At 48.6% G+C, this 24,881-nt stretch overlaps 1 protein-coding gene across 1 annotated transcript in view; it reads left to right on the top strand.

The window, feature by feature from the left end:
• The first annotated feature begins 4,241 nt into the window (after positions 1-4,241).
• LOC133342906 (rho GTPase-activating protein 7-like) overlaps positions 4,242-24,881 on the top strand; it is a 153,631-nt gene continuing 132,991 nt past the window's right edge. Inside the window, exons 1-2 of the mRNA XM_061552281.1 lie at positions 4,242-4,736; positions 18,825-20,444. Coding sequence (XP_061408265.1) covers positions 18,948-20,444 — 1,497 coding nt within the window. The 5' untranslated portion in view covers positions 4,242-4,736; positions 18,825-18,947. The remainder of the gene's footprint in view (positions 4,737-18,824; positions 20,445-24,881) is intronic.

Genomic DNA, 24,881 nt, shown 5'->3' with positions numbered 1-24,881 from the left:
ACGTCAGGGCGGGACGGACGTCTGTCGGCTTGCAACGATTCACTCCCGAGATGCGGTGTTAACTTTTCTTTGCGAAATTATTGTCGAAGGCAATTCTTAATGGCGTATTAAAAAAAATAAATTTGATAGACATACTCAAGAGTGACGATGCATGGCTGACGATGAAATTAACTCCATTAATAATGCTGTTAGAGGTTGCAGTGCAGGAAGGAAGATCGCAATTGGTAATTGGCTATACATGAATATAAACAGTTTAATGCCCTCATTCTGACTTGATAATATTGGGGGGTGGGGCGGGGTGGGATTGTACGCACCACACACCAACATTTAACAATTACTAGTGGACTAAATATTTAAATATTTGATTTATTCAATGAATTCCACAGACTAAAGACCTGACTGAAAATCCCACAGGTTAAATTCAAAAAACTTAAGACTATGGCTGCAGAAAAAAAAATGCTGACTAAATGAACACGTGCCGGGATTCCAGCAGGGCTCAGTGCGAATCTACGGAAACCCGCCGCGCACGTGTCACCCTGCACCCTGGCACACGGCGCGATCTGCAACGCCACGTCATGTTCCAAGCGTGCGCGCGTCTCTAAGATGTCCGTGTGTCGGAAAACAAAGGCAAATTGTGGGTGTAGAATTGTAAACAGCTCGCGAAACGGGTTCAGGCGGGTTCATGTGTATATGGGCAGGGAGAGGGTGAATATGGCGAGCAAAATAGGACAACAAAAATGAACGGTATGCGTTTGGCAGCAGTGCGAAAGCACAAACAAATAACGCATCGGCACATTCGTCATCAGCACTGCCTTGCAACAGGAAAATATGCGGCCGGCTGATGTTTCGGGCTGGGGCCCTTGTTCAGACTCGAGATCTTCTGACCGTTCTTCACTGCAGCCAGGTCACCCTGCGTGGTGTACGCTCATGGCTTAACTCGTAGGTTACTTTTTATTGATATTCTTAGGTTTTTTCGGTAAAGTCACGTAGGTAAAAAATTAAATTAAAATTAATAAAAGTAAAATAAAAACAAAATAAAAATCACGACGTTTCGGAGGCAACACAAGCTTCCGAAAAAACCTAAGAATATGAATCCTTGCAGTCACGAAAGCTTCAAATCTAGATCTACTTTTTATTGACACAATTATATAGAATGTCTCGTCAGGTGTTGCCCTCCATACCTCACTCGCCGCCCCTCCCCGAGATTTCTAACCTTGGCCGAGTTGCTAACCGACACGATCATTTCGCCCAGTTTGTAATTGCAGTGCACAAGTATGTTGTTGTCGTCGTTGGATCATAATCTAACGGCTCGTTACAGCCCGGCCTCTTCGTGCAACGCAGGGTGACCGTTAGGTCTTTGTGACGCGTTGTCGGCCGCCGTTGCCAGTGTTCTCGCTTAATAACATCATTAGGCCGGTATGAAAACAGCGCGCGTTAAAAAGCCATTTGGTTCCCATTACCTAGCCGCTGTATTCACCGTAATAGAGGCACCCGTGGAATTGTAGCCAAGCGTTCGGGATTTGAAATGTTGTATTAACATCTTTGTGCATATGCGTGCCATGTGTCGTGTCTCTATGTATGTCACGTGTATTTATGTATGTGTCTTCATATATATTGTCCTTCCCGTACCTCCGATTAGCACGGTAGGCTGTGTACGGTGCGAAAGAACTTCAACTTATATACATAACGTGCATGCATTAAACATACATGTAGCCAAGTGGCGAGTGGTGATGTAGTGGTTAGTGTGTTGCGTTATGGACCCAGCGACATGAGTACGATTCCTGGCCTTAGCTAACATCACTGGCAAGTGGTGCTCGAACCAATCGAGTGCATTTAAAAAATAATATGTATTTGCACTCGGGAGACAAAGGTGGTCGGGCATGGTCATAGCCAACCACCTCCGCATGCACCGCGCTGGCTTTAATTGGTACTCATTAATATGTATGTACGTTGAAATTATTTCGCATCGTTCGTTGCCAACCGTGCTAACCGGAGGTGTGGGGGAAGGACAACAAACTAAACACAAAAAGCAGTACTAAAGAAATTAGTTTTCAATCTAGATTATTTAAAAGTGCATAGGTCCAGTGGCTTCCTAATATCGGAAGGAAGAGCGTTCCAGACGGCCGCAGAAGCGCATCTGAAGGTGCGCGATGCGGTGACCGCTGTTCTGTACAGCTTCTCGAGGTGTAGTGTATTCCTGCAAAGTGAATCAAGGCTGTATTTTAATTTTCGTCGATGAGAATACCAGGTGTTGTCGGCTTGGTCTGTAAGGTAGCCAGGTGATCCCAATCCAGCAGTGGATTGAGTTCATCTGTGTGGAGCTCTGGAAAGTTGCCTTCTCATATGCGTGGGGTTTCACCGGGTACTCCGGTTTCCTCCCACATGCCATAAAGAGCTTATTCAGGGAAATGGCAAAATAATTCCAATGCAGGACCCTCTTGAAAATAGTCTTAGTGAGGCTTTTTTGGGTATATAAAGCACGTAAAAAAGAAACAATTGAAATGCATTTCCATAAAAAAAGTGTCGTGGACACAGACTTTTCAGAATGTGTCATTGGCGTTTATTATTATTATTTCATTTTTTTCTTGTCCTGCCGTGCAAAATAATCAAGAAAAATGAAAAATAACTGAAAAATAACTTGTTCTTTTAGGATCGCCCCTATTTTCTGGACGGATTTTTTAAAAACCAAACTGAGCCCCAGCACTGCCCCGGGCATAAATCATAAAAAACTGTGACGGTGGCTCGTGGGAAATGCCCGGGGCTGACCACCTCCCAGGGGCACATGCAGTGTATTGCTTTGGTCTTCACCGATATGAGAATGTATGTATGTTGAACTTCTTTTCCAGCGTACATTACCAACCGTGTTAATCGGAGAAGCACTCTATTTCGGCTGCATAGCATCATGGGAAAACCCAGAATATCCGCGAGTCGGCAGAGGGCGCGTGTGTGCATGAAGCAGCCTCTTCCCGAGGGTTCCCCCTCTGCAAAGGCTGACAGCGTGACCTTTACAACATTTGTGGCGGTGAAGCAATGTGGCATTGAAAGGGTGCACCATTTAGGAATCATATACAACAACAAAAAATATCCACAAATTCCCCACGATTTTCTAGAGAGCACCTTATTCGGGATCATCACTGCAGTTTAGCCAATTTTACCTTGCCCCTCCACAAATCACGCCTGGGATCTGTACAGGAAACAGCCTTCCTCCCCCATGCTGTGGAGACCTCCATAAAAAAGATGAATTAGCACAGCCTGAGATTTGGATAACATTGTTACTCCGTTGTAAGGGGATGCTCATTAAGTGGGGCTGTAGGGGGGCCTCACGTTATTGGGGAGCCGGTAACGGTGCCACACTTGGGGGCCACTGTTAGTGAGCGGTATGGGCTAATGCAGTGGTGGTTTGATGACACGGTGCTGTGAGGGCCCTCTGTTGGCGCCTGGCCCTGCTGAGTTGGGCTCCACCCCGCATGCCGCAGTCTTCGTATTAATTTTATAGGTGGGGGGGGGGGGGCTGCAGAATGGCAGCATTGTAACGTGTGTTCCATGGTTGGTTCAGCGCAATGTACTATTGACTTTCTAAGCAGGATCGTTCGCATTTCAGCCGGGCAACTTAATGTTGCTCCCCGCTAGAAAAATGAAGCAGGATCCTTTTAAAATATGTTATAATAATTTTTTTTGTATTTTTTATGACGCTTGTAAAATTCATAAACAAAGGGCTCCTTCAAAAAAAAAAAGGCCCCCGGGTAGCGCCGGGCATTAATTGCAAGAATCCCCGAGCACCATGGGTAATGTGTATCACCTGCGCACCGCTATGCGCTTAATGGGCGAGCCGCTACCTGAGTTTGCTCGGTGCGCGTGTTTTATTACGGCGCGGTATTTAGGCGCGCGATATAAATATAAATCAAGCGCCCGGCATTTTTCCACCTCGCCTCAGAGGCCCCCGTTCAAAACTTTTTCGGGCCCGTTTTTATTTATTTTCCCCTCGCGCTCCTCGGCGTGGCACAAACGATGCTTTATTGAGCGCCCTAACAAAAAACAGCATTTAGCTGCGGCGGCGCGCGACCGTGCTGGGCGCCCGTGCGCGGGTGGGGAGTGCGCTGGGTGGAGCGGCTGTTTTGGGATCGGCGAGCGAGGAGGGGAGGGGGGCATCTCTGGACTTTGGAGGCGCCGAGGAAAGTGGCAGCGGCGGTGTTGGTGGCGGCGGCGGTGGTGGTGGGGGGATTGCGTGGGGAGAACGCATGCCGAGTGGGCGGAGGCGAACGAGCGAGCGAGGAGCAGCAGGAGGAGGGCGTGCTCCCACGATGGGGCTCGTGGCGGTGGCGGCCTGTATGAAATTATCCACGGGGAGGTAACGGACGGGAGTTTTTTGGGAGCTTGCCGCCGAGTCTGCAGTGGACACGTGGTGGCCGAGGTGGTTTGGGTTTCCAGCGCACCGCCCTCTCGCCGGCGCCGGCACGGACTCGCTTCGTTGCGGAGGAGACGAAGACCTCGCTCACTTGGTCGTCGAGGAGGACTGGAAGAGAAGTTCTCCCTCGCGCCGTGACTGAGAAGGGAAACAAATCCGTGTCAAATCAGACAGAGCGCTTTGACTCTCCAGACCTGGTACCGTTTCACCTCTGCTGCGGAGGAGAGAACGCGGTGCCGGCGCGTGGCTTGCAGCAGACGGGGAACGCGCTTTTTCGCTCTTTAGAGCGAGCTGCGTGACGGACCGGACTCCGCTGCTAATCTACATGAAGGTAGGCACTGAACGGTCTGCCTAGTTCTCAATTCTAAAGCGTATTCGTAAATATTATAACTTGCCTGCGGCATCGCCTTACAGAACTGTTATACTCTTTGGTTCTTTGGGTAAAGTCACGAAGATAGAAAAATTATAGATCACGACGTTTCGATCGCAACACAACCAATCGTCATCAGGTGAGACAAACACAGCAGGAGAACTGCTGAGGCAGGAGAAAGAGCTGCTGCAACAAGAGGTTATTTAGGCTTGAGGTGACTTTACCGAAATAACCAAAGAGTATGGATTCCTGCAGTCACGAAAGCTTCAAATCAAGATAGAACTGTTATATAACGGTCAGATGGTATAGATTTATTGGAATATGTAATTGTTCCTTCGGTTGGAGTGATGGCGCAGTGGTTTGCGTACTGCACAATGAATCCGGTGACCTAAGTTCAATTACCAGCCACGGCTAATTTCAGTGATGAGTGAAATCGGAAACCGTTCATGGGCTTTCTTCATCAGCCATCACTGAGGATTGTGGTGAAGTATGGTCAAACAACTCCCATGACGGTCATATCGTTGGTAGGCCTTCGTCCAGCCAGCAGTAGATTGCCAAAAAGGCTATAAATATGAATTAATCATGGTTATTTTCCCCCTCACCTCTGTTAGTGCCATATGCCATTGGTCAGTCCTTGATTGTTCGGTGTGATCGATATCCACGGTGAGATCCATCTGGGACGCGTTAGAGAAGCAGCGACAGCCGAGCGCTTGCTCTGCCAGTGGCTCCATGTGCCTCTCAACCCCTGGCTCTAACTCGTCCGTATCTTATGCGGCGATCGGACATAAGGCTTCTGGCCCATGTCGTCATACATCTAGGATGTCCGACATGACTTGTTCCTGTCGGCTGCAGGAGTCGCTTTGAGTTATAGGAGACTCTGCCCTCGTCCCCGTGCACCCCGTGCGAGTGGGACTGCTTGATGCTAGCCGAGCAGCCGTCTTCACTAGTTGGTGAAACGATGGAAATGCAGCAGCGAGCGTGGATGGCAGGCGCTTGGTATCCCACGAAGAGTCCACTGAGTGGCAAAGTGATGGCGTGATGGAGAACGCACTACACTACCGACATCAACAGGGGTCTATCTACTACGGAGCGCACACACACGTCTGATTTTGCTTCAATTGGCAAAAACATTCCACAGCATGAGACCGTTATCCCAAGGATGCAGCCCTGGGTCCAAGAGACAAAGCAGGTCTTTGATTTATGTGTTATGGGCTCTTGTGTGACGGTACACAACACATTCACATCTTATTACATAAAGTGATCAACAAGGCATCTTATTTTGAGCAAATGTGCATTATTGTTTTTACGTGATTTATAGACCCGACCACTGGAACATTGTGGAGTATTTCAGAGCGGCATGCGATGGCTATGACAATTCGTCTTTACAGTCAGTCTTTCTTGCGTAATGAGGTCAGCATCTCCAAACTCAAACGAGCATTGGGCAGTACTGTCCTCGTGTTCACCGTCATTCCTGAGCCAGTGTTGGAAATTCCACATTCCTCTCACACGAAGCAGATTCTCTACAATGCAATCACCGTGATAGTTAGCACAAGGCGATAATCAATTTGATCAACCGTGGATGGACAATGGATGGGTCGAGTCTTCCCACGTCCGAGATTTGAACTTATGACCCTGCGACAAGTGAGGCGGGCGCGCTGCCACGGTGCCACCCGGCTGAGAGCAAATTAACTTTTATATTTATACATCGTGCGTCTGAATGCCCCCCCCCCCCCCCACCAACGACCAGGAAGGGGGGGGGGCAACTGGCCAAGTGGTAGGAGCTGGCCAGGGGGTCTGTGGTCGTCCTTGCCCGCTGGGTATTATTAGGGGAATGGCGCATGACCCTGCGTAGCCTCGGCCTTACCCCCCTCACTGAGGCCATGCCTCTCAGCTGTGCCGACTGCCAACACGTTTGATAAATAGCAACAAGAATGGCTTTTACTTTAATGCCGCGTCTGGTACACACGCAAGGTAATGCACACTCATCAGACTGCCTTGTCGTGAATTGTAATGAATTCACGAATTGCGTAGAGTTTTACTCTCCCCTGTAGGTGGTGCTAAAAAGCGATCCGATTTACCGTTGCTCTCAAAAATACTTTGTAATCCAAGAGTCGTAAAGGCAAATTGTTCTCACATTGAAATGCATGCGAGGCCACGTGCATATATTTGTGCAATCCCAAGTGATTGGTGAGAAGTCAACATTCCCATGGCAAGTCAGTATAGCCATAGGACGCAGCCACACCACGTGGTGCTAATTTTACCTGCCGTGGAGTGATGATGATGAATATGAGGTTGACGACGAGTCTCAGTTGATCTTGGCAGTTATTTGATCTTGCACATAGGAGCGGGGGATTTCTCTTCCAAAATAACCCGAGTCTTGGCCATTGACACAAAAGTGAATACTGATGTCCGTACTAGAAATTAATTCGGCGAGTGGCTTCTGAGCAGTGCCTTTGGATTGTCTCCAAGAGTAAAATGCTCTTCTGTTGCAATAAATCACACAACGGCAGTAAAACCCGCACATTGCACGCAGCAATCCAATCTGCATATGTGGGAAACAGACGGGGAACGCAGGTACGGGCAGAAAGCATTAATCTCTCAACCATTCCTCATAGTCTCCTCCGGCTCTAAATGAGCCCGAAAACCAAACTGTGAGACCATTTGTTTTTCAAATCGCTTTGCTGGCGTACGTGCCTCTCACGAGGATGTTTTTTTCCGGGACCATGACGAGCAGATGTCACTTGACGAGGGGCTAATTTAGAGTGGGGCTTGCGAACAGCAGCCGCCAGCGCGGGGCCACGCCGTGGTCACGCTCCACCGTCATTGGCCTCGCGTTCCAGCAGTGCGGCCGATGTCCATGGGGGTGAGTTGAGAGCGAGGTTGGAGGGGCTCGAGGGGGGTGGGTGGAGGGGGGGTGCCGGCAAACAGCTGACATCGGGGGCGATGACACGCGCCTGTCGCTTGCTCTCCCTCTCTCTGTCTTGCTGATGACGCGTCGGCCATGGGACCAACGAACTGGTTGACTTCACTGGCACTTGAGAAAAACAAAAGTCGCTCACTCTGCGGTGGCGGAATGCACGAGGGAGCCGGAATGTCCTGAACACCAGTGGCAGCTCAACAAGAGGGGCCGTGGTCTGCCGAGTTGCAGTTTTTGGGGAGCGTGTTCTGGTAAATGATTTTTTTGGGGGGCTGGGAGGGTCAAGGTCAATGAGCTTTTGCCGTAGCGAATGTCTTGAGGTTTATGAGCCTGGATCAGCACCTTCACACCCTCCCTATCCCCCACCTGGCCTTTGAGCCGTTAACATTTCTGCAACCCTTCTCCACCAGCAAATCACCCTGGGAGGTGATCGCATAATTTTCTCACATTTATCATCGTGCCAAGTCACTGACTGGACTACAGCCTCTCAATACGCCCGACGGTTCGCCGACCGGTTCTCAACTCTCGCCTACGTACGTGCGAGCAAAGTTTTTCTCTCCCCAAATTCACCGCGCGAGGCTCCACTGCCACCGCCACTGTGAGCCAGTGGTGCTCGGCGGAGGAGCCGGAGGAATGTGGCGCGAGGGAGCCTCGCGTCCCCGGCCGCGTTGTTTTGCGTTCTGCGCAGCCGGAGCTGTCAGGGATGACAAACGAGGCTTGGGCCTCTCGGCCCCTGATCGCGCCGCGACTCCCGGCCGTTGCCGCGTCGCGCATCTGCAACGCATTTCTCTGAGCGGCTGAGGACGGAGCAGGCTTCAGCGCGCCGGTCCGGTTCCTGAAAAGGACTGAAAAACGCAGCTCCCCCGTCTTGCCCGTCCAGTGGTGGGGCGGAGGTGGGCGTCCGGAATTTGCTGCCGTGCCGAATAAATGCATTCCGAGTAGAAGGACTCTCTGTGTGCGCGTGTGTTTGTGTGTGTCCTCAGCCCGTTAGGCTTTCACAAAAACGAGCATTGACTTGGACGGGGTAATTGGTGTCACAAGATGTGCGTGTCGGAGCATCGGGACTCGTGATTTTCGGCAGCCGGGGTTACGTGTAGACGCGGGGAGGGTGGCCATGCCCGCCGGATTCCATTCGGCTTGTGCCAGCACGTGCCCTAAATGGAGATGAGACTGCGTGCTCTCTGGCAGCACTCGCCGCTTGTTTTAAATATCGCCATCACGTCAATCACATGCATCGGCGACGGAGGCACAATAATACACTCGCTTGTCTGTTTTGTGCAGCAGCAGCAGAGACAGAAGCTGCTTATGTACAGTCCACTCACTCACAAGATGTTTATTTTGTGGATCAGTACATGCACACAACGTTTTGGGATGGAGTGGCCCAGTGGTTAATGCAATGCGCTATGTACCCCGTGACCTGAGTTTCATTCCAGGCTGTGGAAAACGTCGATGGCCAGTGATATCCGAGCTGGTTTTGTGCCCCACCACCTTCACTAATCCACACTGACCAAAACCGCGTGGATGAGGCTTTATCCAGCAGTGAATTGGCTAAGGCTCTAAATAATTTAGCACATTATTTGTTTAATATTCAATCACCAGAGATCTCTCTTATTATAGCCCTATGACCTGGCAGGCGCTATTTGTTACCAAGCCGCTGTGACGAGTGGCACAGCACATGGAAAGGTGGCTTGACCAGGATCACATGCACCTGGCCACCTTTGTTTCTCGACGGCTGATGATTATATGAGGTCACCCATTTTAGGCTGAGTAGGCCGAGGGAAGAATCAGGTCAGATCCCATATATCCACGCATTGATGTGGCATTAAATGCACACAGTGCAATGTAATTCGCGCATTAGTGAGCGATTATTTATCTTACCACACAACTTTGTAAGTGCTCCTCCTGTGTGCAGTTGTATATGTGCTTGTGAAATAATTTTCCTGAACAAAAAAGACATTCAAAGTATTAAATGTGTGGTCTGAATAGATGCTTGCTAACAGAAATTGCCCAAACACTCTATAAGGTTGTATGGGAATCTTTGTGTTTTTTTTGCATGTGGATATTTACACGTCTGTGTCTTTGTCTGTTTTTCTATTTCAATTGCTCATTTGTCGAGCGCTTAGGGCCATAAAAATCACGCGGTAGAATCGATCGGATTTGAGAAAAATTCCGGTGCAAATGCTTCCAAATTCGATGTGGAAATTCGGCATCTCGATTAACCCCTAACCTGTGTGCAGATGGAAGCCATCATAAGCCCCATCCTGGACTCCGGGCTCGCCCCCCTGGCACCCACATCCCTCCTTTCCCGTCTGACGTCAGCCGCTCGGCCTGAAAAATGTTGGCTCCTCGCAACCGGTGCAGCACAGAGAGAAAAAAACACGCCAAACCCTTCTGCTGAAACATTTATTCTGGCCTCATGCACGCAATGCAAGGGTGCGTCATCAACTTTATTATTGTGAACCTTTTTTAAAAAAAAGTCCCGTGTAGCAATTGCTTGTGTGCCGTGTAGTAGTTGCAAGTGTGCGCGTTAAAGCCGGTTTCGGTTTTATCTTACCGCTCAAATTTTAGCTTTCGTGCCTAGCGTATGAATCCGCACGGCTTGATTTTTTAAGCCCCGTTAGATTTTTTGCCCCCTTTTTCCAGCGGTGCGTGCATGTGTCGTGGGAAATGAGGCCTGGGGGTGACGTTGCGTCGGTGTCGTTTACGATCGTGCGTAAAACAAGTGCGCTCTCCCACTTGCCCACCCACCTCCCACCGAGCCTGAGGCTGCGTCTGCGTTGCATTAAGGTGCCTTACTGTGGAATGCTTGAGGCTTAGACATCTCAACTGAATCCTGAGGGCACATTAATTTGGCTCTCTGAGCCCAAGGCATTTATACTGAATGGTACTAATCTTAAGGGATAGCTCAGTTGGGCTCTATGAGCACCAGGCATTTGCGTCAAATTCCATGAGGTGGCCTTGGGTTGACCGTGTCAGCTTTAGGTATTTTCTCTGAGTCATCAAAACCTGAAGGGTGTCTTCGCTTAGATTTTGTGGCATTAGATATTTTTTATTTATTTTTATCTCGTTGTTGACTTCTATCTCATTTTCAATTAAGTTGTGCTATCTGTGTAATGAGACGAAGAAATGTCTATGCCAAACTTTTACAGAGACGAGCATTGTCCTGTTTGAGAACGGTCCGCAGATGGTGATAACACGGAACCACTTCTGAGATCTTGTCACGTGATCTTGTATCCATAAGCCCTGCTGATTGGTCATCTGGCAGTCAACCAAACGTTTTATTGTCAGAGTTGAAACTTTTTTTCAACTCAAGTGAAAACAAAATGTAACGTGATGGTTTTTTGTGCAGTTATTGGTGATCAAGTTGAGAACATCAACTCAGTATACTTGAGAATATGGTTTATTCCTACGAATACTGATTCGAACCCAGGTTTCAGGGACACCAACTCTGTCCCCTGAGCCATATGGTCACCTCTAATTAGACATTCTTAGGAAGCCCTCATAACGTTCTGCGATTCAAACACTTTGCATTTTGCCCCAAAATTTACTGGAAGAGGGATTCCTGGTTTAGCTCAAATGACAGCAGGATTGCCATCTCTGCCTATGAGACTTATGGTCAGACATGTTACAACTGAGTAGCTCAGTGGGCTAATACTGTGTCAAAGCAATGACCTGGCACTTCTTATAACTTGAGTCCTAATCCGGATTTCAGTAAACTGATGGTCTCAGACTGATTATCAGGAGACTGTACACAAAATCGTATACAAATTATTTTGGCTTATTCAGCTCTTGAGTGGAGTATTACGCATTTTGGGTTAACGAGTCTTGATGCCACGGGGCATAAAAGGTGAGTCCCGAGACTGGATAGAGAGGCTTGTTTCGGTGATTTCAGAACGAGCCTGGTGACATTATCTTCCGGGGCTGTTCTATGACACGGGGTGGTGGAATGCTCGCTGTGAGAGTTGTGAATGGAAATGTTTTCATTGAGAGATGTGAATCCAATAAAACTCCTGGAATAAAATTGTGAAAATATTTATTTTTGAAACCCGCAACAGTTTTTTTTTATAACTCGTAATTGCCAGCCCGACACTGGCGAGCACAATAATTTGTGTTAATTGATGACTCGACGCATCGTTACATCTTGATTAACCAGCAATTTACACTCTGAGGAGGAATATTATGGCCTATGTAAATAAAGGTATCTCAAAATATACCCGTATGCACATGTTCTGCCATTATTGTCAATCCACGACCGGATGAGGGCCTCCCACACCATGCGTGTCACGGGAGTTATTTGAACAAACCTCACCACATTGGCCAGTGGGGTTGTTGAAAGCGGGGAGCATAGACACGAGAGCATACAAGTACATAACAACAATGGATTTTGCTGCACTGCTGCTCTAATGCCCTCGACGTAGCACGATCCTGCAGTAGCCATATGATAACACGCCATGAATACTGGTTGCCCACCCAAGCACTAACAAGACTAAAGCCTGCTTCGCTTTCAGCGATCTTGACGAGAGCAGGTGCATTCCGGGTGCATTTGTCACGGGCCCATGCTCTGAACATGATGGTGCATTAATACAGGAAATGGTATGCGACACTTCATCAGCGTCTCAAGCCAATGTGTTTGAGCTCTGGCTGCAGTTCCGCTGGGGGGAGGGAGCCTCTCCTTGCGTTATGGTGTGTCTCGCGCCCTAGACTCGTTTGATTTAGGTCACACGGCGGCATGGTGAAATTGCTGACTCGTTTTTTTCAAATGCATGCACCCGCACGCTCGCGTGCGGACTGGTGATGTGTCACAGAACGTAGGAAATTCCCGGTCGTGAGGAGAGTCTGGGCGGGCAGGCGGAAGGGAGGGAGGGTGGGAGCCGTGCTTCATGATTGAGACATTATCGACCGTCTTGAGGAGTGGCAGAAATTTCGCGTTGCTTTATTTCAGACTCAATCCCTGGGCAGAGATGTCAATGGGACTGATCCTGCCGTAGTGCAGGGCCAAATAGGATGTTGAAATAATATTGACAGGTCACACATTAGTCGACACAAAACTTTGATCATGCTCGGACTCTTCGCATGGATTGTACTTAGAACCACTTGAAAGACAACATGTGATGGAGTCCTCGAAACATAGAAATCCATTGTTGCCCAGTCAAAAAGATTACTCCCAGTACCCGATTAGCTCCGCTAAATTCCTTTCAGTGATGGATAAATATCGTTTGTGGGCTGTTTCGAAGTAGTAGGCCTCGAGGCCATGAAATGACGTGGCCACGGGAATAGGTTTAGGGTTGCAACTATGAGTCACAAAGAATCCAGACATATCATGGGCACGAGTATCTTCACAATACTAGAAGAGGGGATAACCACATGCAAATGCATCGTCTGAAGTGGTGTATTTTATGCCAGTGACTGTTAACGTCCCGGGTAGACTTAGAGATTTCACAGGATGGCTTAGTAAAGTTTAAGTTTATTTTATTTGTTACATGGATGGCCCCGTTAAGCCAGTTGCCCGGTTATTTTGTGCGTTAGCACAGCCACAAAAACACATCAATAATGCAGAGAACAAATATTGCACAACTAACAATTAATCACAATTAATGTCCTTGGAAAACCAGGACAGGTGGCAACCCTCGTTGTAGGTTCCCCACTCCCAGCGCTTGTGCGTGCTCACCACCAAACACTGCATTCTGCTGCTAGACTCTGCACCAGAGGTCGCAAACGGGTTTTGATTCCTTACCCGTACCCGGCCGTACCAGGGTCGCAAATGGGTACTCGTACCCGTACCCGGCCGGGTACGGGTAGCCGTTCCCTACCCGTACCCGTACCCTACCCGAAATGAGTGACAAACGGCTACTCACCAGTGACTCACGGCCGGGTATCGGGTAGGGTACGGGTATCGGGTACCCGGTTGCGACCTCTGCTCTGCACTGCTTTGGGGTGCCCATAGGGCCGGCTCTGGAGTGAAGGCAGCACGCGGCTGCGATGTGTGGCGCTGAGCCAGCTCAAGATGGATAGCGAGCCACAGGGCCCTCCAAGAGCCCTCCGCTGGATACGTTTGTATGCCGTGGCGCACATGGTAACAAGCACCCAAGTGCAGATGTAGAATGAAAATGTCACGGCCACCCCCGCACAGGGATTGGAACATTCCACTACATCCTTCGTGTGTGCATGAGCTGCTTTTGGCCGTGGACTATTCCATGTGTAATACCAAGGGGCGATGTGGAGTGTGAGATGCCTACCGGTTGTGTCTCAATCCCGGATCCTGCTCCAAAATAATTTTCTTCTGAGACTCGTTAATTTCGATTTAATAGCCGCAGCAGCTGCGCAGGGAAATAAAGCAGAGCCGTCCACGTTTTTGCGCTTAAGAACGACCGGAGCCAAATTACGCTGCTGCTGCTCCTCCAGGCTGCTGTTGCTGCTGCTCTAGGCTGCTGTTGCTGCTGCTCCAGGCGTGGTTTGCTGTGGCCTCGGCCGGCGCCGCCGCTGTGTGCTCGTGTCGTGGATTGTTGCGTGGCCGCACTGCGCAGGGAAGGGTGAATTTGCGGCGTGTCTGTTATAGCGACACGCAGCCATCGCTCGCAAATTCATAGCCCCCCCCCCCCCCCTTATTAATCCACTGCTGGATGATAGGCCTCCCCGTGTCGGGCGAGGGGATTATATCCTCATAATTTACCATGGTCATCAAAATTGAGCACAATTATATGGTGATCCTGCACTGGCAGTCATGGACAAGCACAGTTAACAAAAACACGTGCTATGAATTAGAGCCATTGCCTGAAACGTACACTGTTAAATATTTTGTTCTTTTAAGGCCACAGTGTTAATGGCGAATGTATTGAGGGATTTTTGTTAATTGTACTTGGGTGGTCAGGGCTGGTGATACAGCAGCAAGGAGCGGAAGGCAGCTTTGTTCAGATATCGCTTGGAAAGGAATCAAACTCAGGCCACCAGGTCAGTAGCCCAAAGCCCTAACCATGGCACTTCCACTCCCCCATTTATGTATACCTCACTTAAATGTGTTACTTTAATTCAGTGAGAATGTTATATAATATTAACCTCAATTAACAGGTTAATATGATCAAATCTAGAATATTTGGTAGTGTCACATATGAAAGGGCAAAATTCCTGGTGACACAACAGCGTACTCTTACACCTTCAAATGATGTCACTCGGTCTTTAACTTTGCTTTCCAGCAGGCATTCACATATGAGCAGTCATACACGCATGACTGTCACATATGCATGAATGTACACGTGACCGTACACACATGTGACCAAATCGTCCGGAATGTGCCTGACCTCGTGAGATATTGGAAACCTAAGCAAGGGCACGTGGCGCTGGGTAGGCAACCGCCGTCATGCATGTAGACACGCGTGTGCAAAAAAAAGAGGTGGGAGCGTTAAAAAAAGAAATACCAATGGCCAACGAAAAGCGGTGAAATGCGCCAAGTCTCCGCTGCCTCAACCGCAGCGGCGTTAGGCGGCCGCCTCCAACGCTAAAAGGCGACCACGGAGTGGTGCGGCGAGACATCAACACTGTCTCGCTTTTCCAGACACCAGACATTGACAACAAAAAAATCCAACCAGAGAAGAACCATCACTCGCCTCCCAACCCCCACCCACCTCCAGCAAAGGAGACGGCAAGGAAGGGAAAAAAAACGGATGCGGAGGAGGAAAGAATGGAGAAATGAAAACTCCACGTGTTGTTGGCTGGGGTTTGGCTTTTGCCGGTCGTGAGAGACGGCAGAAAGGGCCCGTCGTTCGAAAACAACTTCTGCCGCTTGGCTCTCTCGCCAACGGGGCTGTGACTCTCCCCACGCAGCGACGTGCGGTGAAGGTGAAATTAATAACGCAGCAGATTGTGAGTGCGTGCAAGCGTGGAATCTGCTGATGGAGATCGGTGTCTTTGAAGACGCGGGACCTCCTTCAAACACACGATCGTTCATTTGCCGTCGTTATCCTGAGCTTAGCCGAAACCACCTGGCTCAAGTGCCAGCCTGTAAAAGTTAGCGATAAGCTGACGCTGAATTATTACAGCGAAGAGAACGTATGACATAAAGAGATAGCATGAAAGAAAAACTGTTGGAAGTGATTAGATAGAGGGATGACTTTGTGTTGTTGAACAAAAAAAAATCTCAAAATTACCACCACATTTTGAACGAATGCAATTATTTGTGTTGAGAGAGGGATCGGAATCCCCTGGGCATTGTGGGTACTGCACAAGAGCTTTAAATGGCCCCAACTTGGCAACGACTCTCTTAAAGCTTATTTAACATTTTTGATCGACCTTGTTTTGAGTTAGTTTAAGAATGTTTCGAGAAAAACATTACAAATGAAAAGCAAAACCAAAGCATGGAGGCAATCTCACTGTTCCTTTGCCAGGGGTCCTCTCTCTCTCGTCCGTCCTCAGTGATGATACAAGGTTCAGCATCCGTACCACGCTTTGCCCAAACGAGCAAGTTCTACGTGTAATACACCCACCATCCACGTACGCGCAGTAGTCGCTCATTAAAGCAACGTGCGTGGCTTTTCTGCGCAGCGTCTGGCACGGGTGAGGTAATGGTCCACGTGCAGATGTCCACGCAGGCAGCGGTGGCACAAAAAAAGCCTAAAAAAAACCCCAGCTCACACGTGCGTCACACCGGCCTGCGCTCACATGACGGGTTTTTTTAAGTTTCATTTTTTATATATTTTTTTGTTCAGACCAGAGCTCCGCTCTCTTCTCCAACTCCCGATATTCAAACCCTGCCTCCCACTCACTCCCCAGAAACATTTTTACTCTCTCTCTCTCTCTGCCTGCTCACTCTCCTTCTGCTGCCAAACGCTGATACCCAAATGCATTTCAGATGCACGATTCTATCAAGCGCGGCCCTTTATTTAACCAGCTGGGAGGCACGCAGAGGGTTGTCAACTGCTTTTTATTTCCACGGGGATTGTGGCTACATGGAGACAGTTTGTTAATTTTTGTGTTTTATTTCGTTGGGTCCTCCTCAGTGGGGGCAACTGCCTTGACGTGGTGAAGAAGAAGAGGGGAGCTTTTACGCCTCGATACCGGGTAGAGGCACCCCTACGGCAGTCGGATGCTCGGCAAGAGGCGAGACTAAACGTGCTCCCTTCAAACCTGCACTGACCGGCGTGTTGAAGTCCGGTCGTACAACGCTCACGTTCGACATGCCTACGCTACAGGCTAGTCACGAGACTGTGTGGAAGGGCGATGGCTTGAGGAGTCCTACGCCTAACAATCAATGGAGGATGGTCGATGATTATTTAGTTGCGTGTCGTATTTAAAATATACGATGTATTTTTTTAATTTAAAGCTTTCGTGACTGCAGGGATTCATCTTCTTGGTTCTTTCGGTAAAGTCACGTAGAAGGAAAATAATAAAATAATAAAAATAAAACATAATAAAATAATTCTCACGACGTTTCGGCCACAATGCAAGCAGCCGTCTTAAGGTGGAGAACCGGTCTGTCGAGAAGGCAGAGTCTGCGTTGTGGCCGAAACGTCGTGAGAATTATTTTATTATGTTTTATTTTTATTATTTTATTACTTCCCTTCTACGTGACTTTACCGAAAGAACCAAGAAAATATACGATGTATATTTCAATACCTGCATCCAAGTACTCTGCTCTTGCAAATAACATTACTGAATTCTCAAAGTAGCGTTCGATCAGATTTGTTACACCCGCAGAACTTGAACTGCGTGGCAGTGAGAACCCAACCATCGACGCCCACACGGAGGGCCTCGGGGGCGAGCGTGCCACGACCGAGCGGCCACGCGGCCACCCGTGCACGTACCACGATTCAACTCCCGCGATCTTCCCCCAGTGCTCCTCTCTGGGCCCTCGCCACTCATCCCCCCCGCCACTCCACCTCCCCTCTCTTTAACCCCACCCCCCTAGCACTGCCCCACGCACATCTGGGATTGATGAGCCTTTCTGGATGGGAGTTTTTGATTTTTCTGCCGAGGGCCCCCACAGTGTTCCCCCGTGAGGCCACTCGCCCCTGCATTCTCCTCTTCCGCCGATGTTTTCCCACACTCCTCATCCCGCATCGGCGCTGTGCTTCATTCCGATCGGCAACTGCACCCCCCCCACTTCCATCCCCCTTCTACCCGCCCCCCCCCCCTTTGTGAGTATCGCTGATGTGTTCCCGGACACGGGCGGACACAGGGAATTTGGACAAACAAAATGAGAAAGAGGAAAAAACGGCGACAAGCATTTATTTTTTTGGCAATACCGAGTCTCGATTGCCTTTTGCGGTGCTAAGGATTTTGGGAGAGGGTGTTGTTGTTTGCTCGTGCAAGGGATTGACCTGCCAAACGAAAGGAAATAAATTTTCTTTGCGGTGCCGGAAAACATTCAATATGGGGGCGAGTAAAGAGACGAGCACCTGGGTTCTTGGAAATTTTATGTGCAGGGAGCCTCCATGCGCTCAATTCATGCAAACTGTATCCTGTCCAAAAAAAAGAGTTGATGCACTTAAACATAGGGAAATGGGGGCTTTTGGAAGGCAGGCATTTTGCAATGGCATTTACAAAATAACCCTGGCGGATGGGAGTCTCGACGTTGGGATTTAGTGTGCATATCTCAACGGTCAGGAGATTAATTTGTTTTTGTTGTCATTTTCGTAAGTGACAACATCAGTGTTACTATTGAAGTGAGACTGTCCACGGCAGAAAATAAGGTGGTTTATGTGAAAAGTTATCTTTTACTTATGGTTCATTGCGTTGTCCATGAGTAATCCATTACCCAGCCCCTCTTTGGGAAATAATGCAACTGATTTCACGGATTATATTTGGGACAATTAACATTTTGGCCAAACAGTGTAATACATGTAAATATGCATATTAATATGTGTGTGAAATATAGATTACACGTAAATTATATCTTTTAAGGTTGGAGTTAAAAAGTCAATGTTTCATTATAATTTGTATGTATTACAGATGTAAAGTTGTTTACAGAATGGAAAAAAAGAAATGTTAAAGTAATTCTCCACTGCTACATAAATCAGTTTTCTCACGACTTGCAATACTCATTGTGGCATGTCATCGTAAAACACAGCTCATATTCAAATGTATTTTTTTTGCAACGTTTGCTACTTTTCCAGTGGCTGTTTCTGTAAAATCTTTTGCAGATGCTCGCTCGCGGATTGCTATAGAGACTCGCACGAGGAGGAGGAGGAGGGAGGGAGGGCAGCTTCTGCCGGCGAGAGGAGGAAGAGGAGAAGGCATCGGTGCGACCATTGCGATGGCCGCTCATGGCTAAGAGGAGTGAGCAGAGCCGTCCCGTCACTTCCATCAGGCGTGCAGCTCGTGCCATGAGGCCCGGTGACCACATGTTCAGCTCCCACGATGCACCTTGCTGCCGGGGCTACGCGGGCGGGGCGGCACGCGCCGACCTCGCCAAGGTCGCGGCCATCTTGAGCGGCAGTGATGTTGTTGGGCCCACCAACGGAGCGGAGTTCACGCGGGCGCGCGTCGATACGCCGGCCGCTCGGTCTGGACGCCTTCCCAATGCTGCATGGCCCCTGGATTTCCAAGGCGGCGAGGATTTGCTGAACGACAGAGGCACGGCGGTGGTTTCGGTAGCGTCGGCAGGAGGTGAAGCCCCCATGGGCCCTGGCGGAGAGGCCCCACTCAAGGGCAACTACTGTTCTCTCAGTGCCTCCACAACATCACGGCAGAGCGGCCATCCCAGCTGGCAAAAATGTCATGATCAGCCAGACGACACTGCAATTCCCGTCGACGAGGTGCCGGATTTAGCGGGAAACGCTGACAATGTGGCTGTGACTGCCAATGGGCGGCATGAGCTACACGGTAACCATAGAGGCCCTGACCTCCCAACCGAAGGCGCGGGTTTGATCACAACAGATGGACAGGCTTCCGAGTTGATCGCCAAAAGTGTGGCCGGGACGACAAGCCCAGACGAGGAAGGGGACAAAGATAGCTGTAGCCTGCCCGTCAGCATGGGTGGAGTCATTCTGCCTTCCATCGACACTGAGAAGGACCCAGACGTCACAGCTGAATTTGACGTCACCAGTCCGACACCTTCGGCATGTATGACAGAAACCTCTATTGATTCGGGGGCTCAGGGTGAGGCCAGTGGTGCTTTGCTGCAAACGGATGAGCCAGGCTCGTCCCTGGCACCCAATGTGAGCCAGCTCTTCTGCTTGGACACTATCCCTGAGGAGGCGAGGAGCGAGGGCCCGGAACGCATTTTCGGCGGGCACCACGAGGCTGGCATGGATGAAGGTGATCACATCGCAGAGACCCTGAGCCTTGCGGAGCTGGGCGATGAGGCCGAGATCGTCCACACAGGTGTGGTGGCGCGCAAGAGGAGGCGCAATGACCGCAGTAAGGCGGCGGCCACTCCTCGCCCTCTCGACGACGGCTCCGGCTCCCCCCCAGCTCCCACCAAATCAGATGCCACCGTTAGAAAGGAGAGACCCCTGCCCGACATGACCGGCTACTCTGACGATTTCATGACGGACGCTGCCCTGGCTGGTGCGCATTGTGGGGGTGCCGAATGCCCCGGCGGAATCGAAAGCGCACGGGAATCAGATGTTGTCGGTGGCGGCCCTCGTCTCCCTGCTCAGTCTCCTCCTCCGCCGGCGGCGGCGGTGGTGGTGTGGAGCAGCGGCGATTCGGATGCCGAGAGCAACACAAACGGCAGTGCCCTCCGCATCGTGGAGGAGCCGGTGCAGCTGGAACCTGGGCCCAACGAGCAGCGTACGGCGGCGGTCGTCAGGAGAGGGGTAAGGGTCAGTGGCGGAGCCTCGTGTACGTGGGAGAGTTGCCACTTCGGTGTATCGTGTCCCCTGTTGTTTGTCGCCTTCAGGTACTGCTGACCTGAAGGAAACTTCGTAACACGAAAGCCAGTTTTTCATTGTTGTCTGAACTATGTAATTCAATTACGTCGAGACAGGCTTGTCTGGAGCGAAAGAGAGCTTGGCGGGATAAGCATTGCAGCTGCATTTTAATCAAACTCGGCCGTGGTTTAAGTTTACCCCGTGTTCCCGAAACCAATGAGTTTTGGTAACAATGAGTATTTGCATTGTACAAAGAAACAACTATTTTTGGTCTGTAAAATGCGAATTATATTGAGAGAATATTTTATTTTTTCATCTATCCCCACTATTATGCCAATCTTGCTGTCGTCACCATGTCATGAGACGAATCATTATTTTAGAATTCTTGCAGAACAGTGTTTAAACCCGTGTGTTAGAGACTGGCCCGCGGAAGGAGATATCACAGAACTACATTTGCGATGGCTTCAGATGATATTGTTTAGTCACACTTGGGGCAGTGTTTGGTACATGGGAGTGAAAATCAAAAAATGCAGTCCTGAGAGCTGGAACTTAGATGTAGTCATTGGTGGACAGACTGAGACCATCTGTCCACTCGAATTGAGAACCCAATGTAATCACGAGCAGGTTCAACCCAAGTTCAAACATTAGGATCACAGTGGTGCCTTGCTCAGCTGTCTTACCCCTGAACCACCCGGCATGTATTGCCTTTCCTGATATTGGAAAAAGCCGCTAATTTGCAAGCGCGCGTACATCCGTGCTTAACGGCCGATGGATTTGAAGTGTGGATGCTGTGAAAGTCTTTGGCCTGCCTAAGCGGGAGGCGCGTGGCAAAGAAGCCACCACAGCGTCTCACCGCGCCGTTTCACCGTGCTGCTCTAAGCACAGAAAAATTCCGGCCATTTCCTGTGGAGGCCAGGGACGGGGGGGGGGGAGAATGGGCGCCCGTCCATCCCATGTGGAGCCACGGCTCCGTGGTCGCCCGATCGTGGCCCCACCCCAACGCTCCCAGACTCGGCGCCAACTCAGCCAGCGGCCCACGCTCGACCAAGCGGCCTCTCTCTTTCTGTTTGAAGTTTTGGTAATTATCAGCACTTGCTCCCGGAATAATTTATTGGCTTATTTTAAGGTACACATGCATGTTTCTGTAGCATTGGTTCAGAGCAGTATGTTTGTTTCGAGTCGTGACGGCCTTTCTATAGTTTGAGTTTTGTTTTAGGTGATGGATGCTTTAGTATCGATTTAAAGCTAATATCACATGAAAAATCACATGGAAGCTATGGATACCTTATGCACACAGGGAGACTCAAGGTCACCCCACATTGAAAATGTGGTGAACATCTTCAGTGGAACACCAAGTTGAAGAACTGTTCAGTGCACTCATACCCAAGAAGCACAATAATTCACTCTGCATCTCACAAAGTTCTTCACTGCATATCGAAACTCAATGTCATCCTATAACATGTTACTATTTTCCATTCAACATCATCATAATTGAATGACGTTCGTGAATTCTTGTCGAGTATTTAAGTTTTTCACAACCTTTCGTGAGATTCAAATTTTAAACCTTATTTGAAGTCAACTCGGCCCATCATCCCTTTTTCCTGAATAAAATAGGTACCACTTGGCGGGTTACTGCCATAATAATGTGGAAATTAGGAGCAATGCCTCAGTACCCTCGATGCAGATAAACACTGTCGGAGGTTATTCGGAGAATGGACTAACTGCCCTTGTTTTTTACTCTTTCCAACTAAGGCTAAAGGTATTCATTAATTATCTCTCTCTCCGTTCTTTTGTCTGCAACGTGGGGAAATGAAAACTCTTAAAGATAAACCAATTAAAGTTACATTTTAGTTTCATGTTTTGTTGCTATGAGTGATGTAACCCTATAGAAAACTGGGCATATGAATCAAAGGGTCATCAAACACTTGGGGATAAATACCAGCATGAAATGGGTAAGCCTTTTCAGCCAGGACCGGGATATTGCACGCAATACGAGTTTACCCCCATGGTGTCACGTGTGATCTCATCACGTTTTGTGACTCAGAAGGTACCCTTATTATCGCAAATAGCATACCGTAATCGGAGCACAAATGCATGTTGAAAAGATTAACAGAATCTTAAGCATATGAATAACATTTCTTCCTTGTTAATTTTACGCTTTGAAAAACATCTTAAATATGGTTCATTTTAAATCGGCTTGAAGTTATTTTATATAGGTTATATCTTCATATTGCAGCGACGTAAGTAGGGAATAGATGGGACTCCCAAAAGCACATCTTTCTCGTTTTGGGAAAATCAATGAACAGAGCGCGTGAAATCTCCGTTAGGGCTTTTAAAACGGACGTCATTGTTCCGAAAAAATTCAATTAAATTGCTGTTGGAATTCTATTCTTCGTCCTAAACTAACAACAAAGTTATTGCAACCATATGTAAAGCTCAATTGGTTAAAGGATTAGATTAATTCCTCGTTCATTTTTTTATTCTGGGAAAAATGTACTTCTAGGATTGTGTGCACTTGGAATGTAATTTCAGACCGGCTGCTTTTTTTCCAGCAGGAACACTCAGAGAGAAAAAAAAATCTGTGTTCTGAGAGTAAAAGTTGGTAGTGCTGAACTAAAAAAAATAGTTTGTTTATCTTTTGGTCTTTCCCAGCTTATCAGCGCTGGCTGAGAGAAAGGGGAGGCTTATGTGTGCCTTGGGAGAGAGCAGTTTTGTAGCGGCTGAGTTCGTGTCACGAGGCGAAAAAAAGTGCGGAGGAAAACAAATTTGGGGGAAAAATGCTGACCAAAAATGTCAATTGAACTGGGAATAACCCATTATCTCAATTTATTCATTTGCATTGCGATTTTTTGTTGTTGCCAATGTTAGCTCAGCGTGTGCGTTAGGGTGACTAATATCCTCACTTGGATGGGAATGCAGCGTTGTTTGTGTGAGAAAGACAGCCAGCCGCTATTGGGGCTTTTGGGGAAAATTATCTGACCCTTAACCTCTCAGCCGGCGTAGAAAGTGTGTATGGCTGTGTGTGGCCTCTGCGCCCCTGTACAAGTCCGGGACGGTCGGCCTGGCCTGTGGTCGTTTGAGGCTGAGAGCTACCTCTGCATAAACATTCCTTAGTAAATAAGTCAATAAATGCATGTTAATTAATAGTAAGTCAATAAAGCTGGAATGCTTGCAGGGAGTTTGGTCTGCTGATGGCAGAGATACCCGTGTTAGTCTGGTTGAAATTCACACGAGTATTTGTCCGTGGGAACTTTAGCTACACGACTGAAAACCTGTAATTATAGCCATTGGCGTAGACCAAGTTACACTATCATCATCATCATCATCAACATTTGTCGTGTAAAGCCTTGCTTTGTACCATAAAAAGGCCAAACTCTGTTCGCAAAGGACCCATTACTTACAGAAAGAGTCTTTACCTATAAACATTGGGCATTTCACCATCATAGTTTCAAGGAAACCTGACTGTTAATGATACACCACCGTGTCAAATTTAGCCCAGTTTCCTTGTATGTATTGAACCAATGCGGCTGATAAGATGCACTCCCAGAAGGCCACGTAGCTAATGTTACAATGAGGCTAATGACATGAATTAAGACAGAACAAACAAGAAACATTACGAATGAGAACGTTAAAATTTGTTTAAAAAAATGGATTCTTGAATCGAATTGCAACCCCCAATAATATAAAAATAACTGACAACGATACAAACATATATTATATGATGCTTTACAAGACTCGTGGGGAGAATATCATGGGCAGTGCTCACATGCTGGCTTCAATGGCTTGCTCCTGCATATAGTACGAAGGCATCTGTCACATTACTACTCTTGCAGTTAAGAAATTATATTGGAAGCCATCGGTGTTTGCCTTACAGATAGACTGTTGTCCGTCATAGCAATGTCGCTTAGGACCTGACATAGATGAGCAATGAACAACTTCTTTGGGTCACCCTGACTTTTCTTTGTCACATTATAATGGAGACGCAAATAGCTCCAATTGATATTCAGCTGCCGATATGTGCTTCAACTAATCCTGCCCAACCTAAATGCCAGCGATAGCTTCATCCTCCACGGTGCAGACCGCCTCTGTGGCTGCGCGCGTGGGTCGAGATATCCGGAGAATGCGTCCTCTGGCTGTAATTGTCTGTGTGGTGCGGTCCTCGTGATTTTGCGGTCGTGATTGGGTGGGGTGGTCGGTGCCCGGCGCTGCACTGCCAACCAACCCGGGCCCCGTTCCCAGCCATGTACTTCGGTGGTTACTGGTATGGGTCCGAGTGATGGATTTGATCACAGGGCTGATGGTGGGCCTGGTGATGGGCCTGGAGTCACACTTGGGTCGAGGGGGATGTTAAACCCGGCTGCAAAAGCCCAACTGTGAGATGCC

Source organism: Lethenteron reissneri, chromosome 16 (genome assembly GCF_015708825.2).
Source record: "Lethenteron reissneri isolate LAM-NWPU_2019-01 chromosome 16, ASM1570882v1, whole genome shotgun sequence".
NCBI classification, from domain to species: Eukaryota; Metazoa; Chordata; class Hyperoartia; order Petromyzontiformes; family Petromyzontidae; genus Lethenteron; species Lethenteron reissneri.
This window is presented reverse-complemented; position numbering and strand designations above follow the sequence as displayed.